This window comes from Triturus cristatus, chromosome 10, assembly GCF_964204655.1.
Source record: "Triturus cristatus chromosome 10, aTriCri1.1, whole genome shotgun sequence".
NCBI classification, from domain to species: Eukaryota; Metazoa; Chordata; class Amphibia; order Caudata; family Salamandridae; genus Triturus; species Triturus cristatus.
The window spans coordinates 954,204,789-954,229,262 of record NC_140593.1 but is presented as its reverse complement, the minus strand read 5'-3'; the positions used below and the strand labels follow the sequence as shown (position 1 = coordinate 954,229,262).

At 45.2% G+C, this 24,474-nt stretch overlaps 1 protein-coding gene across 25 annotated transcripts in view; it reads right to left on the bottom strand.

Annotated features, from left to right (window-relative positions):
• OBSCN (obscurin, cytoskeletal calmodulin and titin-interacting RhoGEF) overlaps positions 1–24,474 on the bottom strand; it is a 1,809,553-nt gene that overhangs the window by 144,956 nt on the left and 1,640,123 nt on the right. For all 25 annotated transcript variants that reach the window (XM_085628811.1, XM_085628818.1, XM_085628815.1 and 22 more), the window contains 2 exons: positions 10,891–11,058; positions 8,455–8,572 (listed from right to left, as the gene is read on the bottom strand). In XM_085628811.1, the coding sequence (XP_085484937.1) occupies positions 8,455–8,572; positions 10,891–11,058 (286 nt within the window). The remainder of the gene's footprint in view (positions 1–8,454; positions 8,573–10,890; positions 11,059–24,474) is intronic.

The following is a 24,474-nucleotide window of genomic DNA, read 5'->3' as shown; positions in this document are numbered from 1 at the left end:
CGTACGGTTTGGGTAACACCCAACGTCACACTGGTCAGAGAGATGCTTTTGATTCTGTGGCATGTGCTGCATTTCAATGAGAATTCTGCTGCACCATCCCGGAACACCAAGATCATGACAAATTGTTCAATATTCAGACTGTTGTGGAGCATCTGTGCGGCAAGTTTCCAGAGATTTATACTCCTGGAAATATTTATCAGCTGATGAGTCCTCGATCTTGTCTAAAGGGTGACTACTGTTTAGGCAGCATATAGGAAGCAAAAGAGTTTTGTTATGGCATCAAGATGTTTATGTTGTAGGAGAGCTCTATATTTATACAGCCTGAGAGTAAATGCTGGGAAGGATTTCACAATAAATCCTGCATGTTCATTTTCAATTATCTGGAGTCAGGGAGAAGATTGTATAGGCACTCGCCCAATCTCTCCACCATAAAGGTTGTAATCGTTATGCAGAAAACTTGTATACAAGAGTGCAGCTGGTCAGTAAAATGTACAAAGCTGGCTGGCGGTACACTTCAAAAGCACTACAAAGGATTCCCTCAGGAGCTTGTTTGCATGAATCTCCAAAGAAGCAAGAATAGTGTATTGTGATGAACTGCTCTCTGCCAACTTCCAGGTCGGCGGGAAGTATAGTGCTCACTACACTTCACAGTGAGAGCACTTCTCTGACCACGGTTTGGGGTCAGTTGGCAGAAATCCACATGTCTACCTGCTACTGGATTACAACAAGGACGGAGTGGACAAAAATGACCAGGTTCTTCATCCATATAGTGCAAGTCATAAACCTCAAACATGCTGTAAAAGGTTGGCTACCCACCTGATACAGATGATTACATTCAATGTGTATGTTGTCTATTGACTGATAACTTAAATTCGAGAAAGGACATCATTCTTCCAGTAGCGGTCTGTTATTGGTAGCCTTACTGTAGAAGCAGTAGCCTCTACTTCTTCTGTTGTGGAGGACATTGCAAGGCTGTCGGATCTGCACCTTGCTGAATGCATTCCTACAACAAAGCAAAAGTGTAGCTGATATCGACAATGCAGTTTTGTGCATGGCAATGGAAGAGGTAGGAGAGCTGATATTACTGTCAAAGGTGCACATCTCACCCTGTCCCATGCCTTTCAACTTGCTTCATTTTGTACCACACAAAAGGGAAGTTCTGGGAAACTGATTGTAGTGGAGCACACAGATTAATAGTTGGCATCTGCCCCTAAAGGATGTTCATCGATATATATCTTCCATGGCCTATTACTTGAGTAGCTGATTAGCTTTTTTAATTCTTCCATCTATTTTGTTAAGAACGACCTTAATCCAAGACTTTTTCTGCCTAAATTACATTTGAGTAGCAGGGACTTTACTGACTCCAGTACAGAGGCACTAATTGGTCTTGCTTCCGGCTGATCTGTCCACCTGCTAAGAGTGCATTACAGTCAATGCACAGCATGTAATGGTGGACAGGACATTGCACCATGTTTTGACTGAGTATACTGTCCGCCAAATCCTAAGGTCTTTAGTCTTTCTGGAAGTGCTCTTTAAAGAACTTAGGAGAGTCAGCACCAGCATATTTACCACAGTTTTAAGTGTAGATCTGCTCACACTTTCCAAGAAGTGGGCCACAAGTGCATCATCAGACACAGTCCCTAACTTCCACACACTGGAAGGAGTTGGATTTAGTACAATGAATGAGAAGAACGGTTTTGGAGTAAAACCCCTCATCAGCCAGGCTGTCTTGAATTCAGTGGCAAAGTGAGAAAGGGATCCACGTCTGGGCATACACTGCCAACTTAGGGCGAACAAAGCAAACACAACAAGATAATGGATGGAGCACTGAAACTTTTCAGACACTCATCCCCAGCAAAGAGCAATCATGGATTCAACCCAGATCTAATATTGACTGGGGGTGAGTGTCTGAAAAGTTTCAGCGCTCCGTCCATCATCTTATTGTGTTTGGATTTTTATTGTGTCATATGTGGGGGACCCTGTTTGGTAGGAATTTTGTGGATCCCTGCCGAGTCCCCTACTTTAGGTCACAGATATTCGAGGAAACTATGATTTAAGGCAGAGTTTGAGATTTGCAGGGTATTGTGGGTATGAAAATATTGTGGGATCCTCGCAAGACACACAAACCTGGACTCTGCGGGATATCTAATTTTAAAAAAAGTCTGCATTTAGTACGTGTTCATGGGTGGTGGCCGAGCATGGGCCAAAATACCGCAGCTACCCCTATCGCCAAAACAAGTTATTCTTTTTTTTACAGGAAATGCTGAAGATTCCATATTGGGTTTTGGGGTCTTTTGTGTCAGAGGCATTAGTAACACTAACCCATTTGTGTGGCTGGGCCTATCAGGAGAAGTGTGGGAAGACAGAATGGTATTACATTTGTTATTATGAATTCAATTTCTCTCCATTATTGGTTATCAAATGTAAACCAAAATAGATCAGATTTTGCAAATTCCGATCTACATCAAGATATTATGGGTAAGCCCCAAATTCAGAGGTGTAGAAATAACCGCTATTCCTAATCTCGGCCTCTTGAGTACATTTACAAAATATGTAGGTTTCGCTCATACCCGTTTTTCATTCATTAGATTTTACAATATGAATTGCTGCATGATTGGTACACAATGAAAGATCATTTAAAACTGCAGCTCAGTTGTTGGCTCTGGGGATCACTACAGCCAGAAAGTTCACGCAGGCTTAATTTTTCCATAACAGCCAATGGGGGCAAACAGAGATGAAAGTTTTCCCAGGTTTTTTTTCCTACTTATTTAAAAAAAAAAAAAAAAAAAAAAAAAAAAAAAATGTATATGAACAATTAGTTTCTTTTAGAGAACCCTAATCAGTCTACACAAACGAGCCCTTGATGCATTCAGAATTGCGTCTAATTTTCAGAAATGAAAAGATTTCTGGAATCACCCATGGGGTTCACACCTGTTTTCCCCACAAACTGCAAGGCGTTTGAAATACCAAAAACATAAGAAGAAAAGACTACCAGTTAGAAAAATGCAAAAGCTGTGGCAAAAAATGTTTTTCTTTTACAACTCTGCCAGTTCATGAAAGCTCGAGGAGATGGTGATCTCAGTACAGCGAACCTTTTGTAAATGTCGTTTTCAGGAAAAAAAACACCCTTTCTTGCACAGTACTTTTTCCCATTTTCTCAACAAAAACCAACATTTTGAAATATTTTGTTTATTTTCTAAAGTCTTTCAAGAGCAATTCACAAAAACTGGATACCTTTAGAAACCCCAACATAAGGGAAAGAAAAAAAGTCGTACATTTGGCTAGATACCTTTTGTGGAGAACCACTTATGACGTCCTATGCTCGAAGTTCCCCAAACATAAAAAAACAGGTCTGGACAAGGGGGGGACTTCAGCAGCTAAGGGGTTAACCACACGAGTGTCGGAGCACTTCTCCAGTAAAAAATAAATACAATGTATGTGGTGTGAACCTAAAAATAAGTGAAAATGTATGCTGACCAGAGGCATCAATGTATCACCTTTTCTCATGGAAGGTTCATTTATTCCAGGCTTTGCTAAAAAATTAAACAAGGTATTCCAACACCTCGTGAGTAGGCCCCATCCCCTGGCAAAGATTATCCCTCACCCCTGGGGAACGAAATAGGGTGGAGTACGAACATTTGACGTTGTTGGAGGAGAGGGCGAGGAGTCTCCAGCCTTTCGAGTCTGCCAGTCGCCCTGATTTCTCGTCTGACCCGAAGAAAGAAATCAATTTGTGACGGAGTCAAAATGAGGCGAGATGCGCCTTTTTTGGACAAACATGTGCACAGAATACGGATCATAACACACCTGGACGGTCGGATCTGCGTTTTACATTCATTTTAAAATCAGCCACATTTGGAAATTAGGACTATCATTATATAGTCCTTGAAACGCTTTGAACTGAAGGAACAATCTTTTTATCCCAAAGTGTTACATAGTGCGAACTTGACCCAAAATCTGGTGTAAGAGCGCTTTACATGAGCATCAGTTGCATTTGATGAGCATACATATTTTTTTTTATTATTACTAGGCACGGGGAGAGTAAGTGATTTGCCCAGAATCACAGGATGTTGAGCGTCATTGCCGAGACAAGAGCCGGTTGCCCAGATTTGAAGTCGACCGCCCTAGCCATAGGGCTACATCCTCTCCTCAATCTGGGGGTTAAGCAGGAACACAATCCATTTTATCGAAATTGGATGTGGACCGCTGAGTCTAGCAAGAATGATACACTCATCTGTGTATACAAAAATGAACTCTTTCCTGTTAGGGCCTTGCAAATTTCCCCTCCTTTTCAATGAATAGTCCAAGTGTGACCCGCAGCTCCTTAGCACAGGAGAGATGCCTCATTAAAACACCGCAGGTTAAGTGCTATGCGTGGGACATACGTGAGCAGATATGGATGACCATGAAGGATCTAGCATGGTGCTGGTGAAGTGGCTCAGGGCCGGCTTGAGCGCTGGTGGCGCCTGCTGCGACAATCATTGTTCGCGCCCCCATGACCGCCTCCCCAGATTCTCTCACTACCACCGGACAAAAGTGCCTCTCATCTCTCCAATCATAAGTTATTGGTAAACACGGCGCCCCCCAGAGGTCAGCGCCCCCTCCACGGGCCTGCGCCCAGTGCGGCCGCACCGATCGCACTGCCCTAATGCCGGCCCTGAAGTGGATGGTTGGGAGGAACAAGCGTGGCAGTCCTCCTCTTTTCTGAGACACTTTAACTTGTACAAGCTAATTGTTATCTATTTATCTTGTTTTATGTGTCCTGTGTAATCTGTTAACAAGTCTTCTTAAAGGTGCATATATATGTTAAATACTCGTCTCGCACCCTGTTTCGTTGCTTATTGTCCTTATATAAGGTTATACTTAAAAAGACATTTTCAAACAAAGATCCTGTCCACAAATTGTTCTGAAAGTACGTTGCAACCATAACTACATTTGCTGTTCATTTCTTGGCTCATGAGCAGCACACATTAGCTGCACTCTGCACCCCTCAGTCATGCTCTACACCAGGGGTCTTCAAAGTGTGGGGCGCGACCCCCAGGGGGGCCGTGAAGTGATGGAAAGGGGGTCGCGCATTCCCGGTCACACTTCTGCCCAGGCCGATCGGAAAACAAAGGATTCAGCCCCCCTCCTCCCCCGTAGTGTGTCTCAGCTCGAGCTGCTGTGGGCTCTGGGCTGTGTCTGCAGTCTTATCTCCAGCACAGCCCAGCAAGCCTGAGTTTTTCACAGGTCGTTAAAGACCATTTGCATGTTTACATACCTTTTGTAAACTGGTTACTGAGGCTGTCCCCGCAGTAATGTGAAGCAGGCAGGTGAGCACAACGGTCTGGTCGCATTTACACATGGGAGGAAGCAGTGCATTCCTCAGATTCCGTATGTGCATTTTAAGATTATTATTATTTTGGTCTGCATTAGGTGCAACTCGCTCCGTTTAGCTGGATGATGTCACATTCAAATCTGCCATAAGTCAAATAGGACCGAGCAGAACTGGAGAAGGCGCGACAGGTAACCACTACCAGAGTGCTTTCTGCGGCGGTGGAGCGGTCAATACTCCATGCCGTGAATATTACACTCTGCGATCTGACGTTTTCAGTTTACTCAGTTAAAGCACGCATCTCCATCATTACAGGGCTCTTGGTAGCTGCGGGAATGATGGTGATTTTTATTGCATATAACAATAAATATTTTCCCGTACTCACCCGAGGGGCTGACTGAAGCCTTGCTGTCCAAAATCAACACTGCCAGATCAAGGATGCCACCAAAAGGGGGACGCGTTGGGAGAAGAGGTGGCAGTGAAAGATAGGAAAGCCCCGTTTTCACTGTCCACACAGAGCGTTGCACTTAGTGTGTGTGTGACAAACTGAATGGACAGGTCGATGCCCACGGCTTGCTAGGTGTATCACTGCAACACCCACTGCTGTACATCTCCTTCATCACGCGAGGGTCCTTGATTTCGAGGGAAACAGGTTCAAAGGAAAACACTTGTAGGCTCTCATCTGTGGAAACATTTTATTTTTGTTGCTGTTATGCTATGGCTCATCTGAGCGGTTAGTGGTAAGCAAGCTGACTTTGATTTGGCACCGGCGCCCCAGTGCTCGGCCCAGTGGCGTAACGAAACTTGAGGGGGCCCCCCTGCAAAGCACAATGAGGGCCCCCCCCCCCAGCGGCCCGGCCCACCACCTACCACTTTGCCCCACCAACAAAAATAAGCAGTCACCTAAAGCCGTATTTTCAGGACTTATCTGTGCCTACCTCTAACAGCAAATATAAATAGAATGCACTTTAAAGAGTCTACACGCTCCCAGGGCCTCTCTACTAGGTAGTAGTAGTTATATGTATTGTTAAACGTGCAACACTTCTCCTTCGCACACATATATACCACTACAAACGAGAAATTGACAAAAAATAATAGCAAAAAAATAAATCGAGCAGGTAAGACAAGAGTTTTAAATTTCGAGTCTGCTTACTGTAAATAAAAGTGTGTTAAACAATGGCACCCGTGTTTCTTCGCATGGCCCTCCTTTCTCTTACCCCCAAAACCTTCCCTTTATGCATCCCCTATTTCCAGCAAACCAACCGCAAGTGGGAGGCAGTGCCAAACATTGCTTCGCTCAGGTCGCCATTTGTTAAACCGGCCACCTCTGCCAGCAATAACGATTTCAGTTTCTGTTTGAAACAATTGGAAAAAAAAAGTGATGTGCCATAGGTTTGAAGGAAGAGCAGTCCGCCCTTGAACGCCAGCCACCTTCAAACCTAATTCACCAAACTTGGCAGATGTCCATAAAAGCCGAGTTGTTTGGGATCAGAAGTAGTACGTACATTTCAGGCAGGTTTGTAATCCTGGATATAAGAAACCAGGAGCCACATCATTTAGGGCCAGATGTAGGTAAATGCATGTTTGCGATTCCTGAATAGCGATTTTTAGGGAATCGCTATTAAGGAATCGCAAAATGCCATGTAGGTAGGAATTGCAATATTTTTTGCGATTCCTTAATATTCCTTAATTGTGAATCGCAAATTGCGATTCACAATTAAAGAATACCTTCCCATTCATTCCTATGGGCCAAGAGGCCCATAAGAATGAATAGGAATTGCTCCCGCAATTTGCGAGTCACCAAGAGGCGCTCGCAAATTGCAGGAGCAATCCAAGGGTGCCAGGGTTCCAAAAGGACACCCTGTTGCACCCCTGAAATGTGCATGTGTGCACATGTGGCGCACATACATGCCCTAAGGGGATGAATGTGTGCCACATGGCACTTAAAAAAAGCAAAAAAGTGTTTTTTTAAAGGAAATCGCTAATTACCACCAACTTCAACTTGGTGGTAATTAGCGATTCCTTAAGGCTAAAGCGCACTTTCTTTTGTGCTACTTACATTGCATTTCAGGAAACGCAATTTGTGATTCCCTAAATGCAAGAGCAAAATAAGGAATCGCAATTTTGCGATTCCTTATTTTGCTAGTAGGTTTCAACTTACCTACATTGCTCGCTGCCAAATAGCGAGCGCTAACGCTGAAATTTCAGCGTTAGCCCTCGCTATTTGGCCACCTACATCTGGCCCTTAGTGTTTTCCAGATGATACACAGTGTTCCCTAAAAATCAAGTTCTCTTTTGTAAAGCAACTCAGGGATTTTGGGTGGCTTGTTAAAAGATTAGAGTTCTGAAGGACAAAAACGGGGACTACCCATTTCCTGGAGGTTGCACACGTGGCCTTGACACAGGATTAGACTATTAAAAAGAATAGTAACCTCGAAAACACTAAGGGGTAACATACGAGGTCCCTGGATTTCTCACTGGTAAGTGCGCCTTCGGAGTTACCGATACCTGGAAGACTAGGAACTATGGCGCAGGCGGGGACTTCAGTTAATGGGGATGGTTTCTTGAAGTTCCCCAGAGAAATTAAAAATTGCCAGAAAAATCAGAAAGTAATAGTATGATTGTCCTGTTAATAACTTGTTTCCCCAATTGAATTCCATCCAGACAATCTGAGGTCTTTCTCAGGCAAACTCTCTGGGCGAACTGTATCAGGTGCGTGGAAACTCCACTGATACTGTAATTCCGATGGGGACAGTAATAGGATTTACCCCTCCGATCGGAATGAACTTCTACTCCTAATACCCCGCCCCCGTCTTTCTGTGTATCACTTTCAGCTTTGCTATACACACCTGTGATCAATATGTCACCCTCCTTGCTTGTGCGGAGTATCCGCCTGCAGTTTTCCCAAAAGCACAAAACCATGTCTTTTTTAGGAGCCCAGACAAGTTTGCCCAGTGCAATGAAGTACACTATAAAACTGATTAGATTTTCTTAATTATAAATAAAGATGAACTGGATGGAACTATCTTCTTTAATAGTGCTAATTGATAACAGCGAACACGAAACGTAGCATATAGGAGCAGGCATTAAAAGGTGTGTGTGGGGGGGCCAAGTGCCTGGCTGGGCCTGCTGTACCTTACCTTTTAATTTCACTCTGGAATGCATACGTTGGATGCGCTGATGCCATAAGAGAAGGAGTAAGTCCTCTATTCTCCTCTTCTGGTAGATCTGGGGTCTCAAGCTTCACAGGTTGCAAAGCTGCTTAGTAAAAATCCAAAAACAACAAATATTAGAAATCCCATAATAACATGCTTGCCAGTAGAAACACAAGTATTATGATTTGAAATAGTAGAAAATGTTAGCGCTGATCACTTGTAAACGTAAGATCTCCGTAAGGGCCAGTTGGTAAGGTGCGGGCGGCTGTCATGACTCAAGTACATCAGGGAAACTCTACAAAGCATTGGCAAAGCAAGCCTGTGGGAGGGCGCTTCCCAGGCCTGTTAGGCGACACCAAGGGGGGGATTGGTGCAATGCTACAAGGGGTTTAAAGCATCTACCCTTCTGGAGAGTTCTTCTCTAGGGGCTCTGCCATTAGGATTTATAGGGTTTAAAGCCGCATATCGATTTGAGGATTTTTAGGAAGAGGTTCAACAAGCCTTCGCGAGGAAGCTGTACATACAGTTCAGCCATGGGGCACTCCCCCTGTGTATATTTGCAAGCCACTGGAGGGGTGAGGGCTGTGGTTTATTGTTGATCTGCCATTCCAGGCTATAAGAAATTTAGATCCAAATCGTTAATCCAACTCTGCAGGAATCTAGGGACCCACATTTGTAATAATAACCCACATTTGTAAAGCGCGAACAATCACCCATAAGGGTCTCCAGGCACTGGGGGCCGTGGGGAAGATTAAGCAAGCTATTGCCAGAGTCACATGGTGCTGGGCAAATCTGCTGCCGGCGCTGGGGATCGTACCGTGATCCCTAGATTCCGGCGCCACACCTCTTCCCCGACACTGCCATGGGGCCTTTAGAATTTTGAAAATGGATTCTTAACAGCCTACTGTTGTCGCAGTTTCTGGATACCTGTTTTCAAGCTGGTGTGTACGAAGAAGGTTTGTGCAATGCTCTCACCTCGATGGGGAGGCATTTGGGTCTTAGTGACTGGCGTTTGCTAGATAGTCCCAAGAATTGATGGAAGTTAGTATGGCCTACGTCAAATGCATAAATTCAACTCCCTTTTGCCAAAGCTTATTATGGCACTCTGGAATAAACACGGGGGAATTATTAGTTTTAATGTTTTTGTGATTTTAAAACATTCTTATCTAAGCACATTGCACTTTAGATAAAGGATCACTAGGTAACGCCTGAGAGTTTCATGGACTAGTGTCCATCCCAAGACACTATGGTAGGCAGACCCTTTTAGGTCCTAGTTATAGGCTCTCTTGGAGGTTTTTGTCCCATAGGAATTTGTCACGTAGGGGTGGCAGAAAATAAGCGTCTCCTTTTACTAAGGGCATTAGTTTTAAAGTGGTTCAATGTATATATTGTGATATATTTGGCAGTCTTTCATTTGAATCATTTTATTGTAGAGAAGCTCTATGATTATCGAATTATGGTGCCTTTAGAATAGTGTGTTTTTTTTTTTTACTACTGAGTCACATTTCATGGTCTCTTTTATTCTTTTTTTTAATCTAATATGTGTTTTTAATTATCTGTGAGAGAGTTTGTGTACTTTTATAAAGGAATTGATTGATTGAAAATGGTAAGTTTTTTGATCCTTCAGTAGTCTCAAGCAATAGACTTCCACATGTTGAGTCCTGCATTGACCTTTAAAGATTCTGTTTAAGTGGAGAGCCCAGGTGGCTGAGTGCAAAACAATAACCAAGTGATTAGAGGAAGCACAAAGGTGTCAGTGAACGGTTTCTGTCTACACCAGCGAGTTCCATCCCATAGTCACCCAAATCGCTTACAAGCTTTGAAGACAGCCTGTTACAGGCCCAGGGTTAGGGATGGGTTGGGTGTTGATGCTTCAGAAATCTTAAATTGGTGAACAAGAGTAGGTGGAGGTAATTACTAAAGAAGAGATGCTTGAGCATTGTGCCTGTGAAGACTCACCTGAGATCTTGGTGGGGGTAGGTATTAAAGAAGAGATGCTTGAGCATTGTGCCTGTGATGACTCACCTGAGATCTTGGTGGGGGTAGGTATTAAAGAAGAGATGCTTGAGCATTGTGCCTGTGATGACTCACCTGAGATCTTGGTGGGGGTAGGTATTAAAGAAGAGATGCTTTGGCATTGTGCCTGTGATGACTCACCTGAGATCTTGGTGGGGGTAGGTATTAAAGAAGAGATGCTTGAGCATTGTGCCTGTGATGACTCACCTGAGATCTTGGTGGGGGTAGGTATTAAAGAAGAGATGCTTTGGCATTGTGCCTGTGATGACTCACCTGAGATCTTGGTGGGGGTAGGTATTAAAGAAGAGATGCTTGAGCATTGTGCCTGTGATGACTCACCTGAGATCTTGGTGTGGGTAGGTATTAAAGAAGAGATGCTTGAGCATTGTGCCTGTGATGACTCACCTGAGATTTCCTCACCAATTTTCACTTCATCAGATGGGCTACTGTAAGGCCCCATCCCAGCCTTACTGCTGCAGGCGATCCGGAAGGAGTAGACGAGCCCCTGTGAGAGTTTACTGGTGAGATAACTGCAATCCGAGATATTGGAAGCAAGGGTCTGCCACTCGCCAGCTAAGAAAAGAAACAGGACGAAAAAGTGATATTATGGCAAACATGGCTAATGGATACATTTTCTCCTTTGGTTATTAGCAAAAACGTACTTGAGGTTTAGTGTCTCATTTAGGCCGTCATTACCTGTGGCCACTATATTCTGATCAGGCCAGTAACAGCCCCACTAGAATCTGCAATTTGTATACATAATAACGAACAAGTTACTTACCTTCGGTAATGCCTTTTCTGGTAGAGACAATATCTAGCCGCAGATTCCTTAGCTTTGAATATCTCCAGGTGTCAGACTGGATCCATAAGATTTTTCATGAGCAATACCCCTATGCGCCGGTAGGTGACGTTGATTGGCTTTGCGCGACATTGTCATCATCGTCCGTGCTGGAAGTGATGTCCACGTCACCTATATAGGCACCACCTCAGTGGACTGACATCATTTTCATGACTTTCCACGCGAGAAGAGTCGAGCCATGAAGTGCACTGACACTGGTATGTCCAAGCAAGGGCCCTGAAAGGGATCATCCCTGACCTTAGAAAGCTGTCTGCAGAGCGAGGAGGATGAGGGGGTCGGTAAGGAATCTGTGGCTAGATATTGTCTCTACCATATAAGACAGTATCGAAGGTAAGTAAATTGTTCATCTGACAGACTTCTAGCCATAGATTCCCTACCTTTGAATACATGTCCAAGCGATACCATCCCGGTGGAGGGTCTGCAGACAAATTTAAACTAGGAAGTCCTGCAGGACTGAATGGGTGAAGAGCTCATTCCAACAGACCTGACTGTCCAGGCAGTGATGCGTGGTAAATGTGTGCAAGAAGCCCACGTTGCTGCCTGATAGATGTCCAGGCCTGGAGTCCACATACTAAGGCAGTGGTCGCAGCTTTAGCTCTGGTGGAATAAGCCCGTAAGCCTTCAGGAGGATGCTTCTTTGCCAGTGCATAGCAGTTCTAGATGCAGAGAACGACCCATCGAAGGATGGTCTGCTTCTGCACCGCCTGACCTTTCTTCACCACATCATACCCCACAAAGAGTTGGTAGTCTTCCCTGAATTCTCGTGTGCAGTCAAGCTGGAACGACAATGCTCTTTTTGGGTCTAGATGGTGAAATCGCTCCTCTTCCTTAGAGGGATGTGGAGGAGTGTAGAAGGTGGGCAAGGTGACAGACTGGCCCACATGAAATGGTGTTACCACTTTCGGCTGAAAAGAGGCCCTAGTGTAAAGCACCAGTTTGTCCAGATAAATGAATAAGAATGGAGGTTTGGGAGATACAGCCTGCAGCTTGGTCACCCTCTTGGCAGATGTAACTGCCAAGAGAAAGGCTGCTTTAATTGTGAGCTGCCAGAGGGGACAATTGTGAAGAGGCCCGGAAGGAGCACACATCAAGAATGTGAGGACCAGATTAATGTTCCACTGAGGCATAATAAAAGGAGAAGGGTGAAGCATATGTATAAGGCCCTTCAAAAATCGGTTTACAATATGGGACTTAACTAAAGAAGGATGACATGGGCCCAGGCGTTCCTGATCTTCTTGAGAACTATGGGCAGGAGTGATATGGGTGGAAAAGTCTACAGGAGGTCTGAGCTCCACCGAAGATAGAAAGCTTCTCCACTTTGAAAACTCTAGCGCACAAAACTGCTGACGTGCGTTCTCGGGAGAGGCAACGAGATCTAACCAAGGCTCTCCCCACTGCTAAAAGAGACCTTGCACCAACTCTGGATGGAGATGCCATTCGTGATTTGCTAGTCATCAACAGCTGAGTTTGTCTGCTCTATCCTTCAGGGAACCTGTCAGAAGTAGAACCAACAAGGATATGCCCTGCTGTTCCAGCCATGTCCAGAGATGCATGGCCTCTTGACAGAGGGTCCACAACACTAACCTGCCCTGTTTGTTGCAGTACCACATGGCAGTGGTGTCGTTTGTGAATTTCTGCACTAGCCTTCCCTTGATGAAGGGTAGACAGGCCTTCAATGCCAGTCGGATCACACAGAGCTCCAGCATGTTGATGTGGAGTCTGGATTCTGCCAGAGACCAAAGTCCTCTGATCTCAACCTCTCCCAGGTGGCTGCCTCATCTCATGAGGGACGCATCTGTCACTACTGTGAGATCTGGTTGGGGAAGGGAAAGGGGTCTGCCTCTGACCCAATCGCAGTTTGTTAGCCACCACTGCAGGCCCTTTGCAAATCTCTCAGAGATCTGGACCATGTCACAGAGATTCCCCCACTGAAACTGCAGGTCCCACTGAAGAGCTAGGATATGCCATGCATCACCAGCAGGATGCAGGAAGCCATGAGGCCCAGCAGTCTCAGAGTCAGATTCGCAGAAACCCAGGACAGAGGCTGAAACATCAGTATCATAGTCTGATTATCCTGGACTCGCTGCTCGGGAGGATAAGCCAGAAACTGCACTTTATCCAGAACACCTCTGATGAAAGGGAGCATCTGCAAGGGAGTCCGGTGTGACTACAGCACATTAATAGTGAACCCCAGTGAATGCAGGAGGTTCGCTGTAGTCTGGGAGTGGGTTTCAACAGCCTGTTGGGAGCCCGCCTTCAGCAGCCAGTCATTGGTATAGGTGAAGACAGTCACAGCTCATCTGCGCAGGTCAGGAGTGCCAATCATCTCTTTGGTGAAAACCCAAGGGTTGTTGGTAAGGCAAAAAGGAGCAAAGTGTACTGAAAATTCTCATGGCCTACCGAAAACTGCAAGTAGCGTTGATAGGCAGGCAGGAGGGGAACTTAAAAATATGCATCCTGCAAGTCCAACGTTATCATCCTATCTCCTGGGTCCAGGGCAGACGAGACTTGAGCCAATGTGAGCATTTTGAACTCCATTTTGAGGAAGTAGTTGAAGATTTGGAGATTGGGATATGACGAAGACACTTGTCCTTCTTGGGGATCAGAAAGTAGCGGGAATAGCAACCACAGCCCCCGAAACCTCTCTATGGTTTCCTTGGCCAAGAGAGCCATGACTTCCTTGTGGAGCAGTGACTAATGATCCTCCCTCAGCCAGTTGTAGGATGGAGGGAGGGGTGGTCTCGAAGGATAGAGAGTAGCCCCTTCAGATGATCTACAGAACCCACCTGTCCGATATTTCGGACTGCCAGTGGTAAATGTGATGGCAGATCTTGCCACCAACTGGGCACTCATGATCTAAAAGGCAAGATTAGGAAAGTTTGGAGGCTGCAGTTGCCGGGGGGATGGTGGCTGGACACGACTGCAGGCTACCCGTCTCACGAGCTTCAAAGGAACCGTGCCATCAGTCACGTAGCGGTTGGGAAGCTTGCACTGCTCAGTGCTGGGGTAGGGTTGGAGCAGATGAAAACCCTTTCTGTGGCCACGAATGGAGCGAAAGGCAGAGTGGGGATGACATGGGGCAGCCAAGAGGTCAAAGGACTTGGCCATAGCCCGCGAGTCCTTAAAGTTTTCTAGCACCAAGTCTGCCTTGTGTCTGAAGAGACGGGTGCCATCGAAGGGCATGTCCATAAGGGAAGCCTGGATATCCCCTAAAAAGCCAGACATTCTCAGCTAATTGTGGCGTCTAAGAGCTACTGTCGACGAAACCACTGTGCCCAGCGAGCTGGTCATGTCCAAACCACAGCGCATAGTGAATTTCGCTGACTCTCTCACATCTGTTACTGCTTAGGAGAGAATGGCTCGGGCCTCCTTCGGGACCTGTGGGAGTATTTGCACAACCGTTTTCAACAGCGTGTGGGAGTAGTGGCCCAATAGACATGCAATGTAAACTGACCACAATGCAAGGCTGGCAGAAGAAAACTTTACTTCGCCAAGCTGAATAGCCTCTTGGCTTCCTAGTACGAGTGAGCAACAGTGAACACACCATGGGAAGTGGAGGCTTGGACCACCAAGCTCTCTGGAATAGGGTGTAGGGTGGGGAAATTTGGGTCCCTTGGAGCCGGACAGTGGCGGCAGGCTATCGCCCTATTTACAGGAGCCCCTGCGATGGGTTTGGACTAGGTCCCCAGAAGGAGGTTGCAGAGGGCTTCATTGAAAAGGAGTATGGGTTCAGAGGCGGCGACTCCCAGTTGCAGCATCTCCATCAAGATATTGGTCTTGACTGCCACTGAGGGCAACTGAAGGTCGAGGACCTCAGCCACACTCCGCACCACCGTTGCGTTTGTAGCCCCATCCTCTGTAGCCATGGTGGGAAGGAAGCATGCAGTTATCTGGAGACAAATCTAGTCTTCTGGCATCACCCAGTTCCTCACACCAGTCCATATCTTGATCCTAAGACTGATATTCTAAAGGGTCCAGCGACCCTTCCCATTCCTCTCCAAGCCTAGCCCTTCAGAATAGGGCTCAGGCTCCGACCTAGGACATGGGGTTCCTGTCGGCGCCAGAATCTGCGTCTTCCAATGTGGTTCCATGTCGGATTCAGGGATCACAATGGGGCCACCTGCACCGGGAGCATTGGTATCGGGGCTGGCGCAGGGGAAGGAATGAGTGGCATGACCGGCACCATTACGGATCAATGCCAGGATCCATGTGGGCCCATTAGAGCCGCCGGCGAGGAACCAGATAGGGCCCCTTCCTACACTGTGGTGCCGGAAGGCACGCTAAGGGGGTCAACCACTCAGAAATTAGATACATGGCCTCATAAAACTTAATTTGAGTGAGGGTCTCTCTTGCTCCCAGAAAACTGGGGAGGCACAGAGTCGGCCAAGGAGCCAGGCCTAGGATGCTGATGTTCCTTTGTCACATCGGCCGAGAAACAAGAAGTCAAAGCTCGCTTCAACTTCTTGTGTTTTAAGTGCCTCTTACCTGAATGCCCTAATGATTTCAAGTGGGACAAAAAGGACTTAGGACTCCTGGACGGGTCCTGAGACTGCCCTCTCAAGCGGAACGTGACTTCCGAAGAGTTGCATGCCAGGCCGCTAGCAGCTTCAGGGACCTCTTCCTCAAAGCCTTCTGCACTATGGCCTGGTAGTTGTAGCATGAGTCATGGTTGCACTCCAGACACCGCAAACACATGAAGTGTTGGTCCTTCACCGACAGGGCACGGCGACAGGCACCACAGGGTTTGAAGCCTGTCTTCCTTAATGACATCTGCGACACACCAGGACGAAAACTCAATAAAGGTTGACAAAATATTGCAAAATCCTGTCAAAAACTGACAGGGGTAGCTCTTCTCTTGGATCAGCGCTGGCTGGCGTGGAAAGAAAAGAACTGACATCAGCGTGTTGAGGTGGCAACTATATAGGTGATGCAGACTTCACTTCGAGCGCGGATGACGTTGACGATGCTGGATGGAGCCAATCGATATCACCTACCGGCGTGCATGAGAACTGCTCACGGAAAATCTTACGAATCCAATCTGACACCTGGGGAAATTCAAAAGTAAGGAATCTGTGGGTAGAAGTCTCTATCAGATCACCCTAACGCCTGAACTCTTTAGATTTTGGAGAATCATTTTAGGTCAAAATAAACAAACCCATAAAACAGAGTGTGACATCATCTGGAACAAATAAACACTCAACTATAAAATCATGCTTGTGTCAATAAAGTAAATATTTGATTGACATGTTCATAGTGTTTTTTGATTCTTTACACTAGCCTTCACCCAGATTTTGTCACTCATTCAAAGAAAGGAGGAGACGTAACGTTTTGTAGGAGACTTCCACCTGCGCTATTTGAGACAGTCCATTTAAATGACACAAATTGCAAACTTTCTCCCGATAGGGTGAACGGAAGAAAGAGTAACTAGGGGTAGGAAGAGGAAGAAGGCACTCACCATTAATCAAGAATCTACCAGCTTGACTAGAAACTATTTCTGGCTACAAGCAGGCCCTTATGTATCAGTTAAAAGATAAAAATCCTAACTTCCTTTTTGTGCATCTGGTGTCCCATCTAGGAATACCACATTGCTGCCCTGTGCTCCAAAACTATCATGGACTGTCATTCTTCTTCTGCAAGCCCTTCAATATACTAATCAGCTCAACAATCAGTATGGTGGTAACAAAGTTCAAGCAAGTCACCTTATGTCACGTGGTCATCAGTGTTTTAAACGATAGGGCTGACCGATGACTAGTGTGGAAACAGAATGATCGATGTGAGCTCAAAGGATCGGGATGATGGTCCGTGATTGCTAGGGCAATCACTGAAGGAATGATGCACTGCCAAGCTGGGAAGGGGCTCCAGCTCACATGCAGGAGGTTACAGCATCAGCTGTATCAGGAGTTGACATGGGGAAACTAATAATGATCTCTCCAAAGATTGGAAATGATCAATCTTTGTGTCTACTACCATCTGACTCAGACAATCTAACCAGTATGTATGTAAGTATGCATATGGTATTTTTATAGTGTGAACTGCGCCGACTCACAAAACTATAGACCTATATCTCTTCTTCCTGGCTGCTCAAAAATAATGGAAGCCCTGATCAACCGACAACTTTTAGACTATCTGGAACAGCACGATCTTTTGGACTCTTCGCAGTCGGGCTTCCGTGCTGGATACAGCACGGAGTCTGCCTTGACAGAGATAACAGATACTATCAGGCTGCTGCTAGACTAAGGGACCCCTACAATGTTGGTCCTTTTAGATCTGTCAGCAGCCTTTGACACCATCTCTCACAGAATCCTATTAGATAAACTGTGAGAGATTGCAGTCACTCTAATGCCATCCCTGTGACACCAGAGTTTCCTATCGGATAGATCTCAATGTGTACAACTGGACACCATTGTTTTCCAGACTACATCGGTGGACAAGGGTGTACCTCAAGGCTCCATTTTAAGCCCCACCCTGTTCAATATCTATGTGTCGTCTCTGGCCACCGTTATAAAATCTTGTGGGTTCCAAACCATCTCCTATGCGGACGATACGAAGGTGATAGTCCCCATAGAGAAGGACCCCACGGTGACCAGAGACAGATTTAAGAGTTGTATGCTGAAAATAGCCACATGGATGAGAAAGAACTACCTGCAACTTAATTTCAACAAAACTGAGATCTTATTGTTTGGTAAAGCGGAGGATTTGTGGACAGAGGAGTGGTGGCCTGGGGAACTTGGAGAACCCCCCACCCCAAAAAAATGGCAAAAAAATTCTGGGCATTTTAATGGATAATAACTTATCCATGGAAGAGCATGTTAAGACTATCAGGCAAGTGTTTTGGACTGTGCGCACTTTAAAAAAGATTTTCCCTTAGATTCCTCTCTCCACTAGAAGGGTTTTGATACAGGCACTTCTAGTAAGTAGACTAGATTATGGAAATGCTCTCCTAGTGGGGATGAGGGAGGACCTGCTCTCTAGGCTACAAGTCGTTCAAAATACGGCGTCACGCCTAGCATTAAATAAACCAGCGCGTACTCCATCCCTACCGTTATTGAGAGAGTTACATTGGCTTCCTATTAGGAAAAGAGCAGTTTTCAAACTTTTATGCCTAGTTTTAAAGCACTTTATGGACGGGGACCTAAATACCTAATGAAGAAATTAGAATGGTATACCCCGGTACGACAGTTAAGATCCAGTGGCCAAAAGCTCCTTCAAACGCTGAGAATGAAAAAAGTTAAGATGGGTGGTCGAGCCTTTTCCCATCTGGCTCCCAAATATTGGAATGCGTTGCCAGAAGATCTGTGGTTGTGTCCCACCTTGATTATCTTTAAGAAACACCTAAAAACTTGGCTATTTAACTGAAATTCTCTGCATGTAGATGCCTGCCTCCCAGGCGCCGAGAGATCTCCATGAGGATGATTCGTGCGCCATATAAATAATGAATAAAATAAATAAAAATAAATAAATAAACTGAGACAAAAGGCAGCAGAATGCTGCGCACGGTCAAAGTCAACGAGTGATCATTGAGGTAGGTGGGCTGTTGGTGATTAACAGCAGCAGCAGCACAAGCTTTATTCGAGATATTTCTCATAAAAGCACAGCATAAAATTAAACATTACAAAGTAAAAACATAACATTTACAAATATAAATTCATATAGACATTCTGTGCAGCTCGTACGATATTTAGCATAAAAACATTTACATGTAACAAGTGATTTTACATTATTAGACAATAAAGATAAAAGGAAAACCTGATTAATTAATCCCCCCCAGAGAACGTCTCCTGATAACCCAGGCCCATCCCAAGTATTTAGCTACCCCAATGACTATCGATTCATGAGTTGTTGTACGTAAAATTCTTAAAGCCACTGCACTGTCACGTGTCCCCAGGTTTTTACATACAGGTGTGAGCCATAATCTCCTGGGTAATGAGTAGGCTTTACATACAAATAGAAAGTGACCTACACTCTCTTCTGCGTTTTCACAAACTGGACATAACCTACTAGTCGACCTATGCCAACCTGACGTTAGTTTGTTTAGGGGTATAGTTCCGCATCTTAGCTGGAAGACTAGCTTCCTGTCCATTGGTACCGTAATAGTGTCCCAATAATTTTCTAGGATAGGAAAAAATTTTGTCTCCAAAAAACGACCAGCCATAGAGTCAGACCTAACGTCTTTCAACAGATTACCACCCACCCAATCCCAGTAATGTGATTTGAGGGCTTCTTTGCTTGGGAACTCCTCTTCCACTGGGTTATTCCAAAGGTTGGAAAACCCCAAGTTAATTAGCATGGCCCTTAGATTTTTAAGCCATTTTATCTTGTGGAAGATGTCTTCCTTAATTATCCAAAGAAAACCCTCTGCGTATTGTCTAATCTCTGGAGTTGTCCAAAGACGTCTCCAGTAGAGAACAGGGCACAATCGCGCTCTATCGGTAATTGGGCGTCTACCCAACTCCAGGAACAATGGTATTAGGGGGGTGCTCTGTGGAAGTCCTGTAATCCCTCTGAGGAACTTGTTCTCAGATGTCTGTAGGGCCTCAAGATTGTCCCAAGCCCATAACTCCGCGCCATATAAAGTGGCACCTAAGACCTTTACATCGTACACTGTAAGTGCGGGTTTAATCGGTTTTGTCTTGGATTTGCGGTGTTCTCCCCTCAAAGCACCTGAGAGTTGTTGATGTTTTATGGCCACTTTTTCCAAATGATGCAACCAGCCCGTGCCCTCAGCTATCTGTACCCCTAGATATGTAAACTCCTTCACAGTGTCTAACTTGCGATTATTTAGGGTTACCTTGGGATAGATTCTACGGCTTGGGGTAAAGGCCATTAGTTTCGTTTTCCCCACATTTACTTCAAGCCCGTGCTCTGTGCAAAAAATATCAAAAATATTTAATGCACGTTGCAGCCCTACAGGGGTTTTAGACAAGATAAGGGTATCGTCAGCGAACATCAGGATCGGGACCCTGGCGTCCGCTAACGAAGGAGCGTCTACACTTGCTTCCAACATTCGCTTGACAATCCCATTAATAAATAATGAGAAGAGTAAGGGAGCCATGGAACAGCCTTGTCGGACACCCCTTTCCACGGGGAAGTCCGAAGTAAACTCGCCATTCCCACCCCACTGTACTCTTGCGAAATTGGATTCATGTAGACGCATGATTAGTGTAAGCAAATCAATAGGAATTCCCATTTTTTTCAAAACCAACCATAGCTTAAACCTGGGGACTAAATCAAATGCCGCCCGCAGGTCGACAAACGCGACATACAAGCAGCCTCTTCCCAGTAAAACAGTCTTCCACCGCAGTATGGTAAAGCGGAAGACCTGATCAATAGTGCTGGTAGCTCGCCTAAAACCAGCTTGATATAAGGAAAGGGCGTTGTTGGCGTCGACCCAGTCCATAAGCTGGTTTGCAACCATTCTTCCCACTACTTTTTGCATGGTTGCTATTAGGCTTATGGGCCTATAGTTGGCAGGCAATGAGCGATCTCCCTTCTTATGGATGGGAATAATAGTTGCACCTTTCCAAAGGTCGGGGACCACCCCCCCCTTGGCTAGGGCATTTGCTACTAAAAAGATATACCTCACCCATCTCGTCATATCATACTTGAAGATATCCGGGGGTATCCCATCTAGCCCTGGCGCTCTCCCACTTTTCACAGATCTAATCGCGATTTCTACTTCTTTAGTGGAGAACAAATTGTCAATAGCATAGACTGGCGTTATGCCCTCACCTACCCCGGGGCGCGTGACTACGGCATATTGTGGTCTGAAGTAGTCAACCCAGGCATCTTCAGCTACATTGTTATCAGGCTTTGCTGGGCCACCTCCTCTACCCCACTTAATAATTTTCCAAAAAGTCCTAGAGTCCTTATTGCTAGAAGCCTCTTTTAACTCGGCCCAGTGGTCTTCGTCCCATTTCCTTTTAGCTTGGAAAATGGCCAATTTAAACAATTTCCTTGCCTCTTTTATTGCGACGCGGTCCCTGTTCCTAATTGCTTGTCCCAATTCTAGTCGTGTAGATCTACATTGGCGATTGAACCACCTTCCAACATCCTGGGTTTTCCTCCCTTTCTTACTCTTGTTCAAAAAACATGGTTTGAGGAGGAAAAATAACTTGTTGTGGATATCAGTGATATCCCTAACCCCGGGAACTATTGGATCAACCGCCTCCATTGCGGTAATTGCGCTATCAACCGCATGGTTGATATAGGTCATGGTTTCCTCCTTAGCCAATACCCTTGGCCATTTTAGCCTACGTTCGTCATTGCTCATGACTGGAATCTGATCATTCATTAGGTGTAAGTTTCCCACTCCAACATTCCACCACCTATGGGTCACACAAAGGGGGTTGTGATCACTTTCTACTCTTGGCCTGATGGCCATATCAATAACCCCCTGCCACAACTGGAGACTACATATTATATAATCAATTCTGCTCCTGCTGTTACCGTTATCAAAGGTACAACTACCCTCCTTGTCCCCTATGGTTCTCCCGTTCAATGCTCTTAGACCATGTTCCATACAAATAGCATTTAGTAATAGGATGTCTTTTGTCCACCTTGGGACGGGCTTTAAACATAAAGATGGTACTCCCCAAAGATTGTCCTCATCCTTCCCTAAGGGATCATTTGTGCAGTCTAGAGGTTCAAAAGTCCTATTAAGATCCCCGGCTATTATTACCCTGCTATCTTGGGACTTGGTCTCTAAGCAGGCAGACAACAGCTCTAAGGTGGAGGAATTGGTTGTGTTACTGCCTCTTGCATAAACATTATACAAATCCAATGACGGACCCTTATCTGTGGAGATTCTTAGCAGTTGCAAATCGCTAGTTCCCAGGTCCAATATTTTGATGGTAATGTCCAAGTCTTGTTTTATCCATACAGTAAGACCTCCCATGGGCCGACCCCTTCCACCTTTCGATGCTGGTATCGAAAAGTTTAAATAACCGAAACAAAACAGGGGGTCACAAGCCCAGGTTTCTTGGAAACAACAAACATCAAACCCACAGATATATTCCACCCAAAGTTGGGAGTCTAACTTACTACTCAACCCTGCAACATTCCAGGATAGAAGCGTACCAAAGCTAGACTCCGACCCATCATAATTGTTAGTAGAAGGAGACACTCGGGAAATCATTGGGCTTTTGATGTTATTAACGACCTTCCCAGGATCAACAGTGGGGTCAACAATCGTATTAGCTGTTATTAAGGGTAGTTTCACAGTACTAGCGTTTATATTTTCCTTCCCAGTACCTCCCTCTTCAACAAAACTCCCCTTCTCTGTGTAACCAACAGGTAAGATTGTAACAGTAGTACCAACATGATCTTCACAGGCCCCCTTGGACTCGTTATTGTTCCCACCATTACTACTGTTCGACTCTCTAGTAATTTGTCAATATCCCCACCCTGGGTCCTGCCATCCAGCATGAGGATTATAGTTTATACATGTGTTATAATTCTGACCAGATGATGAAGCTGATGTGGAAGTAATTGGCCATAATGCAGTAGAGGGGTTCAGGGGTTCATTAAGCAGGCTAGTCAGTACACAGGTTGGGCGGGGGTAGAAAAAGGTAAGATCTACAATTCTAATACCTCCCTTGTTTTCAGCCCATCCCTGCCTAGTTATCCATCCCGCCGCCCTTGGATCTTGAAAGTTGACCACAACACAGTCCCCACCCAGACTTTTCGGTGTATACCCTATCCAGTCTATTCTCCTTACCCCTATGATTAATCCATCGATGTCCCCTGGGAGGGGTCTATTCTCCCTTAACCAGTGCATGATCTTATTTTTAAGCATCTGGAAGGTTTCTCTCTGCCCTATGGGAAGTGGTGGAACATTTATAAGGACGACTACATAGGGGAAGGAATCCGGAGTAAGATTTACTGGGGGTTTTCTGTGTTTTGGCTTTATCAAGGGAGGTGGGATTGATTTGGAAACTATAGAAACAGAAACAGGACGGGGTGCAGGTTTCAACACCAACTGATTATTAGTTGGTTGGGTTGGTACTAGAACTTTACCCGCTGGAGGACATACATTGGCCCCTTTCCCAACCGCGAGATTGTTTCGAGCTATCTGCTTGTTAGTTGCTTTTGTGGGTACTGGAGCTTTACCCACTAAGGGGCATACAGTAACCCCTAAACCTGCATCGGATGATGAATTTTGCGACTGGGATATCATAGACTGAGATGGATTTATAGTATTAGGCTGAAGTTGAGCAGGGCCTAAATGTACCAAATCAGTAGATTTGGTAGTTGTATTGACAGTGGTGTTACTTGTCTTAGAGGGTAAAGGGGAGTTGTTTTGAGACCTTCTTCCCTTATCTTGAGTGACAAGGTTAATATTGTCATAGGGCTTTGTACTTGAATCCACCCTGGCATTAGCTTTAATCAAAGATTTTGTAGAGTAAAAATCATCTAATGTTGCCTGCTCGAAGTGGTTTAACCTATCAGAAAGCTTGGCAATTCTATCCTCTATCGGGATAAGTATTAATCTGAGTAATCTTTCTAGCTCAGGGAGCAGATTTGCAAGTGGTAGCAATTTATCGTTAATTGATAAGGCAGACTCAGGGCAAATTTTCTCTTGAGAGTCTAGGCTACCCGAAAGAGCAAGGTTTGACTTCTGAACACTTCCTATGCTATGATTTTCTTCAATAACAGCCTCTCTGATGATCACAGTTTTGTGTAGCTTCCTATGCTTTTGAGGGGGTTTGGCCACAATTTTACATTTTCTTTGTTGGGCTGTTCTTTTCCTTTTGGACCCAAGCTTAGGTTGAGTCGGGGTAGCCTGGACACCTGGGTCAGGGAACAATTTAGGAGGAATATAACTCCCACTGGGATTGTTCAAATCTGTAACAATTTCCTTATTTATTATTTGTGCCTGTCCTTCAAGTTGTTCGTTGGCAACTGGAAAATTTACAGAAGATAATGGAGTTACCAGAGTGGGATATGTTAAATTTAAGTACTTGTCCGTAGAATTTTTAAGCAGTTCAATTGATAGTCTGCGCTCTAGGCGCCTCTCGGCCAAGGTTAGCTGTTTATCAATTGGAGATGAACGGTTAAAAAATAATTTATCCAAAGGACCAATTGCCAGTGGAGCAGTCTCAACCGGTGAAGTAGTTAAACGGGCGCTGGCT